The sequence below is a fragment of the Grampus griseus genome (genome assembly GCF_964374135.1).
Source record: "Grampus griseus genome assembly, chromosome: 1".
Classification (NCBI taxonomy): Eukaryota; Metazoa; Chordata; class Mammalia; order Artiodactyla; family Delphinidae; genus Grampus; species Grampus griseus.
In genome coordinates this window covers 159,255,442-159,275,519 of record NC_139017.1, presented here as the reverse complement: position 1 = coordinate 159,275,519, position 20,078 = coordinate 159,255,442, and the positions used below count along the sequence as shown (strand labels likewise).

The 20,078-nt window shown below is 54.5% G+C and overlaps 1 protein-coding gene across 1 annotated transcript; it reads right to left on the bottom strand.

The window, feature by feature from the left end:
* Positions 1 to 1,288: 1,288 nt before the first annotated feature.
* Positions 1,289 to 9,153, bottom strand: MATN1 (matrilin 1; the record flags this gene model as incomplete). Its single annotated transcript, XM_082669011.1, has 8 exons — positions 1,289 to 1,343; positions 2,014 to 2,089; positions 2,972 to 3,124; positions 3,691 to 4,107; positions 4,576 to 4,701; positions 5,660 to 5,882; positions 7,001 to 7,347; positions 9,063 to 9,153. 8 exons carry the CDS (start codon positions 9,151 to 9,153, stop codon positions 1,289 to 1,291), a joined length of 1,488 nt encoding a protein of 495 aa, XP_082525137.1.
* Between the last annotated feature and the right edge of the window lie 10,925 nt (positions 9,154 to 20,078).

Here is a 20,078-nt window from a genome sequence, read left to right as displayed (position 1 = left end):
GCCAGCCGAGGCTCCTCACCAACCCCACCGTGAACGCACACACGCACTCACCCCAGGGCTCCTGGTGCAATCCAAACCGTCTCTCTTTTCCTCCAGCTGGGTTGAGGGTGACAGGGCGCCCTACTCAACTGAAGTCCCTTAAGAAATGGGAGAGTAGGGCTTCCCTGGTGGCGCAGTGGTTAAGAGTCCACCTGCCGGGTTCGTGCCCCAGTCCGGGAAGATCCCACATGCCGCTTGGCCCGTGAGCCATGGCCGCTGAGCCTGCGCGTCCAGAGCCTGTGCTCCGCAACGGGAGAGGCCACAACAGTGAGAGGCCCGTGTACCGCAAAAAAAAAAAAAAAGAAAAAAAAAAAAAAAAGAAATGGGAGAGTATCTGTCCCATAGGCCACCATCTCCCCACCGCCTGACCCAGGGCACGTGCTCTGTGTTTGCTGTCTGCATGAATAAACGAATGAATGAATGGTGGATGGCCCTATCCGGTGCCTTTTTCTTTTGATGTCTCACAGTCCTGGATTCAAGCCCTGTCTCTCCAACTGACTCACTGCCGAGCAAGTCATCTTATCACTCAGGAACTCAGCTTTCCCATCTGTAAAATGGGGACAACTCAAGTCTGTTCTGGGTAAGGTTGCTGGGAGGATGAAATGAGACCTCATCAAGGAATTTGTAACTGAAAAGGCAGAACAAACGTGAGCCAGGTTGGGAGCAGTGGCCCTCATCCCCGTTACCACCACTATTGCCATCCTGCGACCATCCCCATCACCCAACACCCTCACGGTCCTTCTTCCTGCTCCCCAAATAACCACACTGCCACTGGCCCCATTCAGTGCTTAAGTTAAGTCACATTTAATGGTTTTTTGAAGGGGAATAGAGAAATCAGAAAAGAGATTACAGCGCTCTCAGTCAAGAAAGGGTGAACTAAAAAATAGGGGAATATATTAAGCTTTTGATTAAAAAAATGCAAACGCAGTTCCTCCCACACTCACCCCTGTGTTCTCACTCATGCTCTCAGACACACACCCAGCCTCAGGCGCGCGCACACACACACACTCACACACACACTCCCAAACATGCACACGCTCCCTGCACACACACTCAAACACACACTCCCCCCAGGCTCGCAGGGTGGGAGAGGGAGAGACCTGGTGCCGCCCCAGGGCCCCACCCTTCCCAAGCCCGCCTCGCTGAAATGGCAAAGCTAGACTAAACTCAGGCTCTAGGGGACACACACTGGGCTCTGTGAGCTGCACTGGGGGCAGGGAGATGGAGAGGTCGTGGGGGACAGGTAGCCTTAGACGATTCTGTTCTCCAGGATGGCCAGCCGCTTACTCACAGCTTCCAGTGGACTGGGAGTTAAGGAGATGTGTAGGTTGGCCAGAGCAGGGCAGTGACGGAGTGGCACCTGCACTCAGGGCCCCCCTTCCAGGACTTTCTCTCACTTCCCCCTCATAGCGTGTGTTCCCCCCAATGTCAAAACTTATCCATCCACAGCCCTCAGAATGATGCTTTCCAAAAACAAGCAAGCAGTTACAGTGAGCCCGGAAAGCCCAGTGCTGTCCAGTTGCAGGTGTAGGCCTGCTGGGTCCCCACCTAGTTCTGCCTGAGCCAGGGGAGCTGTGAGGGCTCCAGCTCCATCTGAGTGGAGACCGGTGGGTAGTCATGTCGCCGAGAGCTTGAGCAATGGAAGTCCGTGGGCACCATGTTTTCCTGAGCGTGTCCAGGACTCTGTGTGTGTCCAGTCTACAGCTTGGTTCCTGCTTGCTTTGGCAGGGTCAGTATCAAAGCCGGGGCCAGCCTAACTGGCCAGGATCCAGCCCACCTGGCCAGGATCCAGCCCGTCTTCAGCAGGAGGCAGGCAAGGAGGAGCCTGCCCCATCACACCACACAAGGGGCACGGCTTTCTCCTCTCCCGACAGGGACCTCCCCTCCCCTCCCCTCCCCTTCCCCCTCCCCCTCCCCTCCCCCTCCCCTCCCCCTCCCTCTCCCTGCAGCAGCCTCTGGAAAAGGATATGCTTCCTGGTCAGGGCCTGCAGCAGCCCCTCCACTTTGGTCCGGAATTTCACGATGGACTCGCAGGCACACAGGTCTTCCTCTGGGGTGGACAGAAAGTAGGGAAAGAGAAAGAGGATGGTGAGTGGTTGCCTGCCAGAAAGGCGGGTGGTCACTGCCCAAGGCCAGGACTAGGGTGTCTTGGGGGAGTGTGGGGCCTAGGAGATGCGAGAAGGCAGAGAGACACGTGAAATTCTTAAGACAGAGCTCCTAGGAATGATGGAGGGGGGACGATCCCTGAATGTCTTCCTGCTCCCTCAAAGCCCTGATAAAGAACTCCAATATTAGCTTCCCCACGCTGGTCACCTACTATGCAAAGGACACTGTCATCAGGGGCCTCTAGGTCATCATGGTGACTCCTCACCCCGATTCTTTGGGGTTGAAGTCATTAACCCCATTTTACAAATGAAGAACTTGAGAAGGAAAACAACTTGCCCTATGGCCAACAGCTAGTTAGTGTCAACAAACATGCAAACCCAGGCGTGTCTGGCTCTGGAATCCATACTCTTTACCACTGGGAACCAGCTGGCAAGGTCACCGGGGAGGATCAGGGGAGGAAGCACGGTTCAAATCCTGGCTCCTCCAGTTATTAAGTGGTTCCACCCCTCTGACCTTGGCTTTCCTGTCTGTAAAATGGACATAACAATATTCCTACCAAATAGGATTAAATGATTCATATTTGGAGTGCACCGAGAAGAGTGCCACATGTGTAAGAGCGTTCAATATACAGTTGCTGGTTGTTAAAGTCTGACTGGCCAGCCTTCCTCCTGATTCTGCCAACTCATGATGCCACCCCAGCTCCCGTTTTCCCCACCCACATCCAGTCCAGGATGGTTACACACACACACACACACACACACACACACACACCCCTCCCAGAGCCCCACCTGCTCCTCCCATCAACACAATTTCTGGCCTCACTCACCCACGCAGATCTTCTTCTGCAACTTCTTGCCAATCTGGTTGATGGTCTTGAAGTCAGCCGTGTAGAAATAGTGCTCTGCCACGGGCTCCGAGGCAATTTCCCTCAGCTCATCCTCCACAGCGTTGCCCACACCCACAGCAAACATCTTAAAACCTGCCAAGAGGAACAAGATGAGTAGCAGTGGCCATGGGGACAGGCAGCCATAGCTGAGCCTCCCGGGGAATCCCCAGGCAATCAACAGCAGACACCTCCTGGTGGCAGATGCTGGAATTGCAGGTACAATGATTGAGGAAATCAACATCTGCTGAGCTTCTACCATATATCAGACTTGTACTGACTGTACTGGGAACTTTGCAATCTCATGTAACCCTAATAACCCTCCATCTGGTGGTTATTATTATTCTCACTTAATAGGTGATAAAACTCAGGCTTGTCCCAAAGTGGGGTTGCCTGCCAACATTTGTTATGTTTTGGGGAACATTCAACTATATAAGTTCCAAGCCTCACCTACCAAAGGACCATTAAGCCAGCCACTTACTTTTCTGGGACCTCAGTTTTCTCATTAGTATAAAAAAGAGCTGGACAAACCAATCCCTCCTCATTCACACTGAATCTGGGTTTAGGGCACTCATCAGAACAGACATAAGATAAACTATAGTTGAGCTGTTCCATGTGTACCCCTGGCCACTGGTGGTGTTCAGGGTTCAGACAGCACCTACCAAGGTCCTTGGCTTTCTTGGCAGCATCATTAATGTAGTCCTGGCTCCGACCATCAGTGAAGACAATGCCCACCTTCTGGGCACCAGGCCTGGCCCCGCTGGACACAGTGAAGGAATTGTCGATGAGGTACTTGAGGGCAGCCCCAGTCATGGTGCCCTTCTCCATGTAGGACATGTTCCGCACAGCTGCCTTGATGTCCTTCTTGGTGTGGAAGCGGCCCAGCGGGAACTCCTGGCGCACAGAGCTTGAGTACTGTACCAGCCCCACTTGGGCCAGCTTGTCCGACACATCCAGCGTGTCCACAATCTGGTTGATGAACTTCTTCACCAGCTCAAAGTTCTCTGGCCGCACACTCTTGGATCCATCAATTAGGAAAACCAGGTCAGTAGCCGAACTGCCACTTCCACCGCTGCAGCCTGGTGGGGGGGGCAGGATAGGAAGGCAGGGGAGTGATGCTCAAGTTCATAGTCATTCATCACAGCCACTGGCTGGGTACGCACCACACCCAAGATCTGTACGGAGGATCATCCCATTTGGTCCTCAAAACTTCCTCTGTGAAGCCTAAGTTCCTGGCCCCCATGTTACAGCATTGAAACCCAAAGCTCTAAAAGCTGTTAAATCAGACAGCTCAGAAGTAGTGGCACCAAGATATGAACTCAAGACTATGTAACTCCTTCCACCATATTAAACCTACCACCCACTGTGACAGAAGGAGGGACAGTAGTGAGAAGAGAACTGCTGACGCCAAACTCTAGAAGGCATCTATTGCAGATTGGTCCAGAGGTCAAGTACAGAGAGGCTCAGGTGGGCTTCCTGGGGAGGGGCCAAGGCCCCGTCCCCTGCCCGCCACCTTCCCCAGGCTTGCCTGTGTCCGGCCCACTGACCATTGCAGGTCTTGCCATCACTGTTCAGGGTGAAGCCCTCGCGGCAGGCGCAGGTGTAGGAGCCCGGGGAGCTGAGGCACATCTGCTCGCAGTCATGGTCGCCTGTGGCGCACAGGTCTGACACCACTGTGGGGACAAGAGGAGACTCAGAATCTCATGGTCACGGGGCCTCGGACATCTTGGCAAGGATGGCTTCTCAACACGCTCAGGGAAACTGAGGCCCCCGACTGGATGGGGTCCCAGACCCTCAGCCCAGGGCCAGAATCACTGCAGCAGTGCTGACATCCCCGGAGAAGGTGATATTGCAGATAATAAGCTAAAACTTCCCGCTAAAAATGTAGAGGCCAAAGAGGCGGGGCCTTTAATCCCCTTTGTTCACTTTTGTATTCCAAGCGTCTAGAACAACACGTGCAGCAGTGAACACAGCACAGAGAAGATGCTCAACGAACACTTGTTAGATACCACGTACTGAGCATTGTACTGTGCATGGAATTCTCACAGTCAGACTCATACTCTTCCTAGGCCCGCCCCGTGCCCAAGACACACCTCTCCTCTGCAGAAGACTCTGAACTTTCTCCTGCCCAATGCCCAGGTCCCTCAGACCCTTCCACATCACAGAAGACTCTGGCACCCCAATACCCCACACCCCCCACACACCCCCACCCCCTCTACCCTCCGCTCCCCCTCCCACACACACACACTCCCCCCCACCCCCACCCCTGTCCAAATAGCACAGGATTTTTTAGGCCCTCCCCTTACTGGCTTCTGGCCCCTCCTTGGTCCCTGCCAGTACTCTACCACGAAAAGGACTTCTTTTTGGTATCGCCTTTCCCCAACTCCTTAACCCCAGGCAGGGGACAGCCCCCAGATCAGGCGGCTCTGAGCCCGGGCCCCGCCCCCGAGGTTGGCTCTGTCTCAGTCCCTGCCCCCGTATAGGGCACCTCCAGCCCAGGCCCCGCCCCCACGCTGCGCTCTAAGCCGCGCCCCTTTTCTGGCCCCGCCCAGACACCGGTACACACACACACACACACCCCTCACTCCCCCAGCACCCCTCCCAGCCTGGTCCATCCCCCGCCCCACGCACAGCAGAAGGCCTCCTGGAACTTCTTGGACAGCTTCTCGATGACGCTGTAGCTCTCCACGTAGTCCACGTGCTCGTCCTGAGGCTCGCTGGCGATCTGCTGCAGCGTGGCCTTGTCCACACGGCCTACACCGATGGCGAACAGCTCGATGCCACTGGCCCGGGCCCGCGCAGACACATCCCGCACGCTGTCCTGGGGCCTCCCGTCTGTCACCACGATGACCACCTGCGATACACACGCGGGGCGTGTGTGAGGACCCGACCACCCTCCCCGAGCTGGGTGGGCCGCTTGGCCCTCCAGTAAACCCTTAGGATGGTTGGCATAAGAGGAGGTTGACCCAGAAGGGCGGAGTGGCTAGCCCAGGTCACACAACTAGTCGGCAGCAGGTGGATCTGGCCCCTCACCAACACCAGGGTTTGGGCCTAGGGAAAAGAACCTGGATAGCGGAGGAGGCAACAGGTTTTCTCTGACTGAGAGACATGGCTGAGCTGTTCTCTCATCTGACTATGGGCTCTGGGTGTCTCCTCCCTCGGGCATGACCGCCTGAGGGCAGAGCCTCGTCTCCCCTGTCAAACGAGGGCCTCTGACAGCCAGGCCCAACCTGCGCTCAACACCGTACAGTTCTACCCTTTGGCCACCAGAGGGAGGCAGAGGCTACGGAATGGCAGTTTTTCCTCCGGTCTGGACATTTTCTCCCGTATGCCCTGGGAAGGAGCTGTTCCCACATTGATGCCCAAGGAATGAAGGAAGATGCTGCCTTTTCTCCCTCCATTCCCCAAGATATTACCTGCCCTTTCCTAAGAGGAAAACACTCTTCCCCTCCCACAAGGCACCTGTGTGCCGTACCCCAGAAAGGGCAACAGGAGGGGACCCTGGCGCTGAGCCTGGCCCTCATCACCCCCTGCCGGAGCCTGCCCTAAAGTTGGGTCCTCACAGCTCTGCTGGAGTCTGAGACTCGGCATCCAGTCCCCTTAGCTGCTTTTCTCCTTCTGACCTGGGTCTGCTTCTGATTCCCGAGTCCCCACCCCTGGCCCAGATGCCCAACCCCTTGGATTGGGTCTTGGTGATCTGACAGGCCTGGGTTAGAAATGCAGCTCCATGAGGCACAGCTCACCTTCCTGAGCCCCTGTTCTTTCATCTGGATAAAGGGGGTGTAGTGAGGCCCACATGAGACGATTCATGGTAAGAAGCCCGGAAGGGGCAGCATTATTTTTAATATCATTACTCTGGGGCCCCTGGGGAGCAGCCTTGCACAATCTCTTCCCCTCCAGAGGCCTAGGCTCCTGGCACTGAAAACCTAGCTCTTCACTGTCACCTGCTGCCACGTTCCCATGAGTCCCCACCTTGCTGATGTCCGGTGAGCTGGGGCGACCGCCCTCAGCATCGCTTAAGGCCTTGGTGATGGCGAACTGGATGGCCAGGCCCGTCATGGTGCCTGTGGACAGCGGCTGGATGCGGCGCACGGCCTGCAGCAGCATGGCCTTGGAACCGTGGGCCCGCAGCGGGAACTCCTGCTTCACGGAGCTGGCGTAGTTGACCACGCCCACGCGGGTGGCATTGGGCCCCACGTCCAGTGACTCGATGACCTGGGACAGGAACACCTTCACCTTCTCAAACTCCACTGGCCGCACGCTGCGTGAGCTGTCGATGACGAACACCAGGTCTATGGGCCGGGTCCGGCAGAGGTGCCCTGGGAGGCGGCAAAGGTCAGGAGGATGGACCAGAGACACTCAAGACAAAGGAGCAGCGCACCAGCAGCTACTTAGGTCTGGACGTGAGGCCTCAGACAGAGTAGACCAGACATGAACCAGGCTGGCTGGGTCCTATCATCAGCGTGGGGACACTGGAGCAAGCAACTTGCCAGAGGTTGCTCAGCCCGTGGGAAAGACAAAGGCTCGAATGGCGCCCTCACCTCTCTGAGCCTCAGTTTCCTTTCTGTACAATGAGCAGGTGGTCCCTTCCTTACAGGATCCTTTGAGGACAAGCAAAAAGGCACGTAGGGTGCCAGCACAGGGCTGGGCATGCAGGGTGTTCAGGGGGCAGCAAAGGAGAAGACAGTCTTCATGTCTCAGGTTTCAGCCCAGAGTGGCTACCGCCAACAAGGGGCAGCTCTTTCCCCTGGCTGGGCAGGAGGGCCCTGAGGGTGGGCCCTCGGGCGTGCGCGGCCTTGAAGGCCAACGCAGCACCTGTCAACATGGCCTCTTTCATCTGAGCATTAAAGCAAATCAGCAAAGCGGACCCAGTTTGCGTCGATCTGCCAGCTGGTGTCCAAGAGCAGGAGAACAGGCAGGAGTTCCTACTGGTCACCTTGGCAGCCTGACCAAGTGGGCCCCCAAGACACACCCCCAAGGAGCAATGTCTTCCCAGACAGCCTGGGAGGCAGCACCATGTGCTGGGTGGTACAGAGCCCGAGTGAGGTAGACAGGGGTCCGAAGCCCAGCTCAGCCACTCTGTGGCCCTGGGCAGATCATTGCACCTTTGAAACTTCACTTTTCTCATCTGTCTGGAGGGAAGAATAGGCCTAACGCCTGGTGTTATCACCGGCCTGGACCTGCAGCCTGCTGGGACTTCGTACAAAGGCCAGCCCCCTCCGTCCCACACTGAGTCTGAGCTGCTCCCAAACAGGGATGCAGGAAGAAGAATCAGGAAAGGCAAGGTGTGCGGGACTGTCCCAGCCCCCAGCCACAGTGCCCTAGGTCCAGGCGTCAGAGGTCCTCAAGGGACCTCAGAAATCACCTTGCCGCTGGCTCCCCAGTCTCCACTAGCTGAGGCTACAAATGGGTAAACTGAGGCCCAGAGGGGGTGAGGGAACTGGCAGTGGGTCAGGAGCCCAGGGGCTGAGGCTTTCTCGCTCTGTGGTCTTAGAGGGGTCCTCTCCTCTCTGGCCTCTTTTTCCCCATCTGTACAGGAGGAGTTGGGCATTCTAGGATTCTGTGTCCAAGGCTGAAACTCAGAGGGGTACAGCCCATGGGGAGGTCAATCGGGAATCTGCTGGAAGGGCTGGTGGAAGGGGGAACCCCTTCTTGGCCACCCCCACGTCTGCACTTATTGGAGAGCCGTGAGCTCAGCCCTGGGCCTGGTGCAGCCCCAGATGTCAGCGGGCTCTCTGGGTAGTGTCTGCCTTTGGTGACCCAGAAGACCGAGGGCCCTGCAGTTTGCGTGGTCCCTGAGGACAGCCTGGGAGCTGCAAAGCCCAGAGAGAGGCTCAGAGAACCCCACTCATGTCCCTGGAAAGAACAGACAGGGTCACCCTGCCCGAGCCCTTGTGACTGTCACCATCTCTGTCTGCTCCTGAGTCAGCCTGCAGGCCACCCCTGCCTCCCTGCCCCCTCCCCATCCTGGATCCCACTTAGCCTCTGTCTGTCTCGGTGCCCGGTGTCCCCCACCTCACATGGGCCCCCTCACCTCTGGACAGGGGCGCAAGGCCAGGTACGCGTGGGACCTGCAGCAGCAGCAGGCCGCAGAGCACGAGGCAGGGGCCACAGAGTGCCCTCATGGTTCTGGCAGCGCGGGCGGTATCGGCACAGTGGTGGGGACCAGTGGGGGCCAGGTCTTATCAAGCTCGCTGCCTGCCCAGACGGCCCCCCACTGACGTGGGGCGGCCCCCTTCGGGGGGCGGGGCCGGGCTGAATGGAGGTGTGTGTGCCAGGGAGGGAGGGAGCCGCCCGGCCTGGGCTCCGGAGGCCCCTCTGACCACAAGGGTTCCTTTGCCTGCAGGAGCTGCAGCTGGACTCCAGGAAATGTCAGGTGGGTGGAGGGCGGCTCCTCCAGGGCGCAGAGCCTGCGCTGGCCCGAGTTGCCACTCCCAGCGCAGGGAGACCTGAGTCCAGCGGCTCGCTCCCCTGCACTGCCCGCACCCTCATCCCGCAGCCACGCTTTTCTCGCCCCTACCGTTCCAACCCCAGTCTCCCCGTCGGCCTCCGCTGCCTCTCCACACACGCCCTGCTCTCCAGCCGCGCCTGGATTCTGAGCTCTCCTCAAGCCTTTGTATACGCAGGACCATCTACCCATAATGCCCTTTCCTCCCGATCACTCTCTGCCTAACCATCTTGCAAGGTCATATCGGGGCGAACATGTACCCGAGCCCCTAGTATGTGGGGGGCAGTAGGGAAGGTGGTTGAAAGCTCAGACTTAGGAGCCAGGTGACCTGGGTTGGCTTTGTACTGCCTGTGTGACTGTAGGCAGGTTACTTCACCTCTCTGTGCCTCAGATTCCTCATCTGGAAACACCGGGAGGGGTTGATTGGAAGAGCAGACTTATATGAACCATCTCACTGAATTCTCTTGCCAGCCCTGTGAGGCAACCGATATTATTACTCCCACTTCCCAGGTGAGGAACTGAAAAACAGTTTTGAAGTAACTTGTCTAAAGTGCAGCTCAGTGTCAGTGCCAGGAAAGGTCCCCAAACCAGTATTCTCAGCCACCCTGCTTGCACGGGTAAAGCTTGCACGGGAGGGGCCTTCTCCATGCCCACCTCTCCCGTGGCTCCCCTGGGGTTAGGACCCCCTCCCTGTGCTTCCGTGCCTTGACCATTTCATCCATGAGTGGGTAAGTGTCTGATTGATTCATCTCTGCATCTGGGACCAGCCCAGGGTCTGCACAGAGGAGGCAAAAATAAGGCTTGTAGGTAAAGGAGTATAATCAGGAAGGGTCCCCACCATTGCATCTGGGTCCAGTAGCTGATGGGATAGAGCAGAGAGAGCATGGGCTTGGCCATCTGAGAGAACCACGTTCAAATGCACTTCTGCTGCTCACCAGCTGGGTGACCTGGAGCTGGTGACTTAGCCTCTCTGAGCCTCAGCTCGGTGCCGTACAAGATGACAAGGGAATGGTAGCTCTTGGCTTGCCTGCCTCACTGGAACCCTGTGAGGAGTCGATGAGAGGACGGAAGCGGAGATTGGGGACTGAAAGGTTATCATCTTTTGGGAGGTATAATCGCTAATACTTAAGGCCTTTGACTTTACTCTGTATAAATTATACCTCAATAAAAGGAAGTGTACAGGTGCTTTTTAAAAAGTGATTGCCGGGCACAGCTGATCCAACAAATATTGTCACAATCTTCAGCGGTGATGATGGTAACAGTCCCTTCCACGTGTGACACGGCACAGTCACTCGCTCTATTACCCTGTCTCCTTTGTTCCCCCAACAAACCGGTGAGGGCAGCAGATCCAACTATATTAGCCCATTTGTCAGATGAGGAAACTGAGGCCCAGAGGGGTTCGTGATTTGCCTGAAGCCACCCAGCCTGTTTAGGGGCAGAGCCAAGCTTAGAAATCAGGTCTCATTCCCCTTTGCCCCTATTTAGAGAGCAAGGAAGTTAAAAGCATTTCCCTCTGAGTTTTCCCATTTTCATTTCATTTTTTCACAATTCACAGTCCTCCCCAGTTCCAAAAACCAGTTGAAATGGATTTCTTTTCTTCTCTGCAACTTGAAAGTCTAATTCTCTTCTCCAGAGATGCCACAGGGTGTGGTCATTGTGGCCCTTATCACTTCCCCAAATTGTGTTATGAATGTGGTATCTGGCCCCCACCCCCACCCTTGCCCCAGAGGATGTCAGCTCCCTCCCAGCAGGGGGCTTGTCTGTCTCATCACCAGTAAACCCCCCAGACCCAGCTTGGTGCCTATCACAGGGTATCTGGTGAGCAAATGAAGAAATGAATTAAAAGAAGGAAGTAATGATGAACTGGGTCCATTTCCATGTTAACCATCAAAGGTCAGGCTGGGGTTGGTGATGGTGACCAATGGCGAGAGAGGCACAGTGCCCGCCCCCCACTCCCCTGCTGCAGGTAGACGAGCAGAACGTGAGCTGGAGTCTGCTAGCCCACCACCCCTCTCCCCAGTGGACAGAACTGTGTCCGGAGCTCAGGGTACAAAGCCCTCTTGGCCAGGGCAGCAGCTGGGCCCATGAAACAGCTCTTTCAGCTCTGTCTCTGAATGGCAGGTCTATGGGCTCCTCAGAGGAACAGAAGCGCCTTTTCTGTGTCACTTCGCTCATTAACAGAGCCACAGAAACTGCTACAGGTAAGTTTTCAGGAACAGAGATGGGTTCCCCCCAAAGGGGCAGTTTTAACATTCCATAGTGGGAGTGGGGGCTTGGTGGGGAGGAGACCTGGAAGTTGAGTATATACATTGAGGAAAGAAAATAAATATTTGTGTTTTGAAAATGTGAAACATTTTACCCCAGGAATCAAAATCGGGAACAGTGTGGCCGGTATTAGCCAAGGAGAAAAACCGCGCTGAGGGGCCTCCATTAAGGCAGCTCCCGAGACACACAGGCGGCCGTGAAGCGCTCCCCCTGTTCCCTCCTTGTTTTCACACACCTCGGGTTTCCAGAAACTTAAAGACTTTAGTGTTTTATCCAAGAGAGAGGTTTTGTGATCCATTGAGAGGCCCCTGGGCACAGTGTGGGTCAGGAGAAAGCACACAGGACTCCCCCTCCTGTGCCCCAAGCTCAGCTCTTTTCCTGAAGAGCAAACCTGGGTATCTCTCGATGCGGGGCAGTCCAGGGCTGCCTGTCCCCTAGACCTTCCAAACCATCATCACCATTTGCTGGACCCACATATACCTTTACTATTTTTTGGATTAATCTTTCTAACATTAAACCAACTCACTTTTGGACAAAAATTTCTCCTCTTTCTTATTTGAAACAACAGGCGTGAAATCGCTGGTTTGATGTACCGATTACACACTTATTCCAAAATGCCTTCAAATAAATTCAAAACTAATTAAACTTAACTTTTTCTTCCACGTATCACCGAAATTATCTTGCTTTCTGTCAGTGGTGCTCATGCCAGACATTGAGGAATCCTATGAAGTGAAAAAGTTTTGGAATCAGACAGAGCTGGGTTTGAGCCCCCGTTCTGTCACCTGCCAGCTCTGTTGACATCAGATGAATCCCCTCACTTTTCTGCTCTTCAGTTCTATGTCTATAAAGTGGGGATCTCAGTGCCGATGTCAGAGGATGGTGGAGAACGAAAGGTATTGAGTGCCGCATCCATGCTTACTGCTTTCACAGTGCCTTCTTGTATTAATCAGCATAGAAGAGGCCAAGTTACTGCAACAAGCAAGCCCTCGGATCACAATGGCTCAACACAAGGGTCTGTTTCTCTCCTGTGACGCAGCCCAGCGCTAGACAGGACCTCCCCAAAGCTGCCTCTCTCTTGGTAGCCCATCATTTCCTCATCCTTCGTCTCCAGACACACGGACAAGAGAGAGAAAAGGAGCACACATCACCTGACTCCACCTGGGGATGGAATGACTCCAAGGGGTGGGATGTGGGTGTTTAGTGAGAAGGACGTGCTCTATCACGCTTCCCAAGGAAAAACAGCTTCTGTTGGCCTTATATCACCTCTAGATGAAAATTCAAATTTAGCTGGGCATTTAAGGTCCTTCAAAATCTGTTTCTTGACACCTTTTCCAGGCCGTTGCCAGTCTCTCTCCCTCCCCCCACCATCCCCCTCTCTTCTCTGCCACAGAATGAGTCACTCCCTCCTCCTCTTCTCTCACTGCACATTTTTATTGGCTTTTATCCCTTCTCTGCCTCACTTCCCCGCTCACTCTACTTCCTGGGACCACCTCCCAAATAAACAACCTGTACCCAAGTTCATGTCTCAGGATCTGCTTTGGGGGGAACTTAAGCTAAGCGAAGGTAAAGCTTTGGGGTCCAAGATGAGGATGCCTTTGGGGCCGTCCTGGGGGTCGGGAAGAACAGGACCCCAACAGGTGGGGAAGGGGAGGGCCAGGAAGGGAGGTGCCCCTACAGGACCCCAAGGGCAGCTAGGATCTGTGGGGCACTAAGCAGAATCCTCATTCAGATGCACCTGCAGGTCACTCTCTGTTTTATACTTCCTTCAGTTACCCGCAAACTGTCGATAGTTTGGTTAAGGTGGTTCGAAAGAAAATGCAGATTCCCAGGATCCTTCCCAGACCCAGTGAATCTGCATTTCTAAGGTGCTTCTGATGTAACTAAACCACCGATCTCATCCAACCTCCCATACGAAACATAAAGTCTCTCTCTGGAAAGCTGTCGTCCAGCCTATGGTGTTCAGTCTCTTGGACGGGGAGCTTGGTGCTTCCCAAAGTATTTTCCATCCGGCTCTGAGAGCGAGCCAGTCTCCCGGTATACCATGTTCAACGACCTGAAGATCATGGCCACACCCCCACTAAGCTGATTCTTCCCGAATGAAAACGTCCTCACATCCTACAACCATCCTTTACAACACATGGATTTCAGCCCATGACCAGTGGCATTTCAATTTGTCTCTCCCCCTCCTAAAAATGTGAGCTCTGAATTTAATATAATGCTCTGGCTCGCAGAACAGAATGTATTTTCTCTCCCAATTGCTAAGGTACCTAACTTCCCTTTGTGTTGCCTGAAATTCCTGCTGTTGTCCCCTCAGCCTCAACACAGAGCCTCTGGAGACCTGAGAAGACCACCTGAGGTTGTGTAAACAATGGTTGGCTTACCTGTTTCATCTTTCAAAACTGGATCTACACTGACCAAGACTCCAGACGTACAGGATTGTCGGTGCTGCCGTCACTTAGACGTTGAAGGACGAAAAATAAAACTTCCTCCAAATCGGGAAGGGGTGCTACATTCTTTTTCCATTGCTATGTAACAAATGACCACAAAATTAGCAGCTTAAACACAGCACAAATATAGCCCCTCGTGGTTCCCGAAGGTCAGAAGTCTAGGTTCTCTGCTCAGTGCCTCGCAAGGCTGAAATCAAGCTGTAATCAAGGCTGGGCCTTGTTGTTTTCTGGAGCTGAGGATCCTCATTCAAGCTAACACGGTGGTTGGAAGAATTCATTCCCTTGCGGTTGTCAGACTGAACTCCCTCCCCACCTCTGCTTGCAGGCTGTTACCCAGGGGCCACTCAGCAACCAGGGGTCACCCGACAGTCCTTGTCATGTGCTCTCCCCCAAGGCCTCTCACGCGTCACATCTCTCCCATGCCAAACCTCCTCTTTCTGAAGAGCCCAGTCCCTTTTAAGGGATCAACTGATCAGGTCAGTTTCACCCAGAATAATCTCCCTTTCTCAAAGTCAACTTACCAGCTAACATAACCCAATCCCAGGAGTGACTGTCCCATCAGAGTCCCAGGCTCCGTCCACACTCGAGGGGAGAGAACTAGACAAGGTCATAGGTCATTGGAGGCTTCTTAGAATTCTGCCCACCCGGTGGTATATATAGGCATAGAACAAGGGGAGGGAGGGAAGAGGACAGGGGATTGACAAGGAAATACAACATTTTTATAATACAAGTGAATCTACAAAGACAGAAACAGACTCACAATCATAGAAAACAAACTTATGACTACCAAAGAGGAAAGGGAGGGGGCGGGGGGAGGGATTAGGAGTATGCGATTAAAAGATACACACGACTATATATAAAATAGATAAACAACAACGATTTACCGTATAACACAGGGAATAATATTAACACAATATTGTAAATCAGATCTACTTCAAAAAAAATCTGATTCAAAAATGGACAGAGGCAGTAAATACACATTTTTTCAAAGAAGACACACAAATGGCCAACAGATACCTGAAAAGATGCTCAACATCACTATCAGAGAAATGCAAATCAAACCCCAAGACGTCTCCTCACACTTGTTAAAATGGCCATCATTAAAAAGACAAGGTAAAACAAGCATGGGTGAGAACGTGGAGAAAAGGGAATCCTTGTTCCCTGTTTGCCTGTTGGGGGAAATGTAGATCATTTCAGCCACTACGTAAAACAGGATGACGATTTCTCAAAAAATTAAAAATCGATTTGGAACTTTATGCTACAACAAGGCCACTTCTAGACATATATCTAAAAAGATAAAAACTGGATCTCGGGGCTTCCCTGGTGGCACAGTGGTTGAGAGTCCACCTGCCGATGCAGGGGACACGGGTTCGTGCCCCGGTCCGGGAAGATCCCACATGCCGCGGAGCGGCTGGGCCCGTGAGCCATGGCCGCTGAGCCTGCGCGTCCGGAGCCTGTGCTCTGCAGCGGGAGAGGCCACGGCAGTGAGAGGCCCGCGTACCGCAAAAAAAAAAAACTGGATCTCAGAAAGGAAGAAAGAAAGAAATACAGCATTTTTCAGTTCAGGAAAAGTTGCTTCAGGGTCAGTAGGGGGAGGACTAGGTGATAATTACACCAAAACTGCGCCTGGTGGTTACTGAGTCTGTAGGTCCTTCCGCCTCCGGTGCCTTCAGCGATGGAGGCTGCTGGGGCAGCACCCTGTGGAGTCTGACCACCTGAGAGCAAGGTCTGGCCCTGTTCTCACTCGCAGAGTGACCATGGGCAACCGAGGGATGTTACAGTGTCAAGGTTGTTCCACCTACAGCCTCCATAAGGACACCCAAAGCCAGGAACATCTAGATCTTTCCTTCCCACACTCTCCCTACGACAACTGCCGTCACCTCTCAGGGCAGAGGAGCTGGGAAGGTGCACAGTGATGTCCCTGGCAGGTTCCTGTTCCTTCCACTGTCCCACCTGAAGCCCCTTAGAACACCTTGGCTTTTCCTCAAACCCTCTGACAGGAGCTCAGCTCCACCTACATGTAAAATTTCAGCAGCTTGGCCCTGGCAAGGTCAAGGCTGAAAGAATTATGGTGTTGTAAGCTGTGAGTTATCAGAGGGGAGACTCCCAGGCTGGAGTCACCCTCTGACCTGTGGTCGCGTCTCCAGGCCTTTGCCAAGGTTGCCTCCCTGCCTGGACTGTCCCCCCAGCACGTGGAACAGAGGAAGCTGCAAGGTCAGTGTCCTGCTTAACCACCTGGGCCGGGGAGACGGCAGCAAAACTGTTTACCAGATGGACTCTATTTGTTTAAGGCTGCGTCTCCCTCGTGCTGGCCGCTCCCTGCCAAGCCCACTGCCTATTGAAACGCCCTTGTGGCTAATGAGGTCCGCTTCCTCCGGGAGTCCCAGGGGAGAGGCTGGAATATGAGCGCCAGCTCCCAGACAGCCCATCCAGGTGGGCAGTGGGAGCCCATCCAGGTGGGCAGTGGGAGGGGCCTGTGGCCGCAGAGACCCACAGGAGCAGCTTCTCACACCAAGCGTAGGTGTTCTCACACCCCCCGGGCCCAGCTTCCTTTAACCTGGGACTTAAAACTTGAGTCTTTAAGACTTAAAACTATTTCATTGCAAATTGGAGATTTCATTGCCTGATTGGACATGAATCCCTGGTCTCCCCAAAGTCAGCAGAGACCTCACGAAATGGAGAATTTGCCCATAAATCCAGGGCAAGGCTTCTTCATCCGCCATGCGGGTATCATCCCCACCGCCCGCGGGGCTGTTGCAGTGTAGTTGCGCTGTCCAGATTTATGGCCCCTTCAGGCCACAGCCTCTGTGTATGTGAAACACTCTCTCTCATGGGCCGTCAGACCTCACACATGCTGTCTTGGTTTCAGTCCCTACAAGCAGTCAGGCGGGCTGGAAGCCAGAGGCTGGACGGGGCAAGGAGACGTGTGCTTTCACGTGAGGGCATGCCCTGGGAGGCCATGGGCCAGTATCACGTCCTGCTGATGGGTTAACGCCTCCGTGAACCCAACCGCTTGGTGACACGCCATCCACATGACATCGCACCCACGTGTCCACAGATGGCACTCACATCTCAACCTCCCTCCTTCCTCACTCTCCTGACTCCAGACCTATAGACACAGCTGCCTCCTGAGTAACTGCCATCATGTGGTCCCCAGGGTAGCTCAAATGCAAGCTTAGTGCATCTTCTTTTGTCCCCCGTCCTATACCCTCAGCTCAGAGCTAGGCACCACCATCCCAAAGACTCTCCAAACCTGGGCACCAGTCTCGTGAACCTCCTCTTCCTCACTTCTGCCCTGCAGGTCCTGCTTCCCTAATGCCCCATGGATCTACCCAGCCCCATGTCCACTGCCTGAGTTTGTGCCCCCAACATACCTCACCTGGACCACTTCCCCTGTCAGCTTCTGTCTGGGTCCTGCACCCACAACGGATGCCTCCTCTAACGCAAGCAGCATAGGGCTCTAGAGCCAGGCCTAGAACGTCCTCGGTGCTGGGACGTTCAATGATAATTATGCCTCAGTCCCCATCTTCAAGGGGCTCTTCAAGTTTCGGAATCATGTCATCACTCTGCTCACCCTGCAAGGTGCCTGAGGTGGGCCAGGAAGGACCAGAGGGAGAAGCTGGGGCTCCATCAGGCCTGTCGGAGTCAAAGCCCAGCTCTGCCCCTTAACCAATGGTGACTCTGGGCAAGTGGCTTGCCCGCCCTGAGCCCCAGGAAGCATCCTTGCATGGCACCTGCACGTGGAGCAGGTGGGAGAGTCACACAGACGACACACAGAAGTGCCCACTCAGTGACCGTTCCTGCTGCCATCACAGCCTTGAGAAACTGGGGTGCGCCCTCCCGCTCCGCCACAAGGGCTTGACTTTGTCGACTCTCCTTCCCTCCAAGAGACAGCCCGTCCGGATGGCGCTCACCTGCCTGGCCTGCACGAATTCCCTCTTTCCTGGGGCCAGCCCCTTTCCAGGCATCTGGTTCAAACAGGCCCTCTCAGTGGGTCCAACCTGCCCCATCAAAGGACCCCTGCGTGAGCCTCAAATGGGGCATTGATAGGGCCGTGGTGAGGGCTGCCCAGCAATGGTGGGCTGCCTTGGCTTGGCCCAGGCCACGTGACTTCCCCAAACACAGCTATTTCCTGTTCCTCGGGCCAGCCCCCTCCCAGCCGCCTGGCCACAGGGCACAATTCCACTATACACCTCTGCCCGTTCTTTGGCTTCGAGCCAGGGTTGGGGTGGGAATGAGGATGGGGGTATCACCTCAGCTGGTCCTCAGGACACACGGTCATGGCCCCTCGGCATCTTCTTGATGAGGATGCAAGGCTGGAGGAAAGGCTAGTCCCCTCCTCCTGTGACCTCTGCCCTCAATCCCCATTTGATGGTGGCTTCTGGGGGGGGCCTCTTCATATGGATCTTCACGAGAAGCAAGAACTCACAGAGACTGTGGCCCCAGCCCTTTTAGCCTCCACTTAAAGTAGAATGAAAAGGCACTTAGTCTAACCCCTGACTGCTGTGTGGCCTCAGGAAAGTCACTTGATGTCTCTGGGCCTCAATTACCTCATGTGTGAAAGGGAGGTCGCTGTCCGTCTCTATTAGAGCCTCACTTTATCAGTTGTTTGGGGATCTGATAAAGAGCAGATAAAACCCATGAAGAAATCTGCTGTCCCCAAGAAAAGCTGACAACTCCAGAAGGTTGACAATTCCTCTCAAATCCCCTTCTCTCCTCCACAGGAGGACTTCACCAGCCTTCTTATGGGTCCCTGACTTTGGTCTCTTCCTTTCTAAAGCCCAAGCCCGATCCTGTAACTCCCCTGCCCCCAAACCCTCAAAGACTCCCCCTGTCCCAGGATGAGCCCATGCTCCTGGGCACAGCATTCAAGGCTCTGTTAGGTCTCACTTGGTACTGGGGATGGAGCCCAACTCAGACTGCCTCGTGCTCTCTGCCAGCTTCACTCTCAGGCAGCTCAGCCCAGGAGGAAGAAGGCAAGAGGTGGAGAAAGAGAGAAAGAGGTGACTGAAGAATTTGATTCCTGGGTCCAGCCACGCCTGACCAGATTCCCTGGATTTTCATTTATGTGAGCCAAGAAACATCACGACCACCCTTCAGTTGTTGTTGTCATTGTTTTCAATAAACCTGGTTCACTAAGGTTCCTGTTACTTGCAAGCATCTCCTTCCTGTAAAGGCCCTTCTTGGCTGAAGTTAGCCAGGGTGGGCTTGCAGCCAAAGAACCCTGATGTACACAAAGGCTCTTTGTGATCCAGGCCCCCAGCCCCTGGCAGCCTCCTCTCCCTCCCCTCCCCACTTGCAGCCACACTAGGCTACCTCTCCAGCTCCTCTCCCCACTTCCACATCCTGCCACTTCAGCCCAAAACATCCTCCCCCAGTTTGCTCCCTGCTGCCCCTTCATCCTTCAAACTCAGCTCGGTGAAACCTCCAAGAAGCCTCCTCTGGCTGTCCTAGGTCCCTCAGACTTTCCCCGTGACAGGGTTATCATCATCACAGGCCATGATAATCATTTACATGTCTGTCTTCCCCTTCCCCAGATGGGGGGTAACTGGAGGCTAGTCTGACCTATTGTGGCCACCCCAGTGCCCAGTGTAGGACCTGGCTCCAGGTGGGTGCTGTCCAAGTGAGTGGGGTCCATGCCTTATCAGGGAGACATCAGGGTGCTTAGAGGGGCCACGATTTGCGATCAGAAACAGTGCCAGGTCATGACACTCCCTAGCTGGACATGGCCTCTGAGAGTTTCTGGACTGAATCAACTGTCGTGTGTGTGTGTGTGTGTGTGTGTGTGTGTGTGTGTGTGTGTGTGTGTGTGTGTGTGTGTTGAGGTAATGGAGGATGTGTTCCCAGGCCTGGCCATACACCATATTTTAGGAACCACATCAACCAGAGA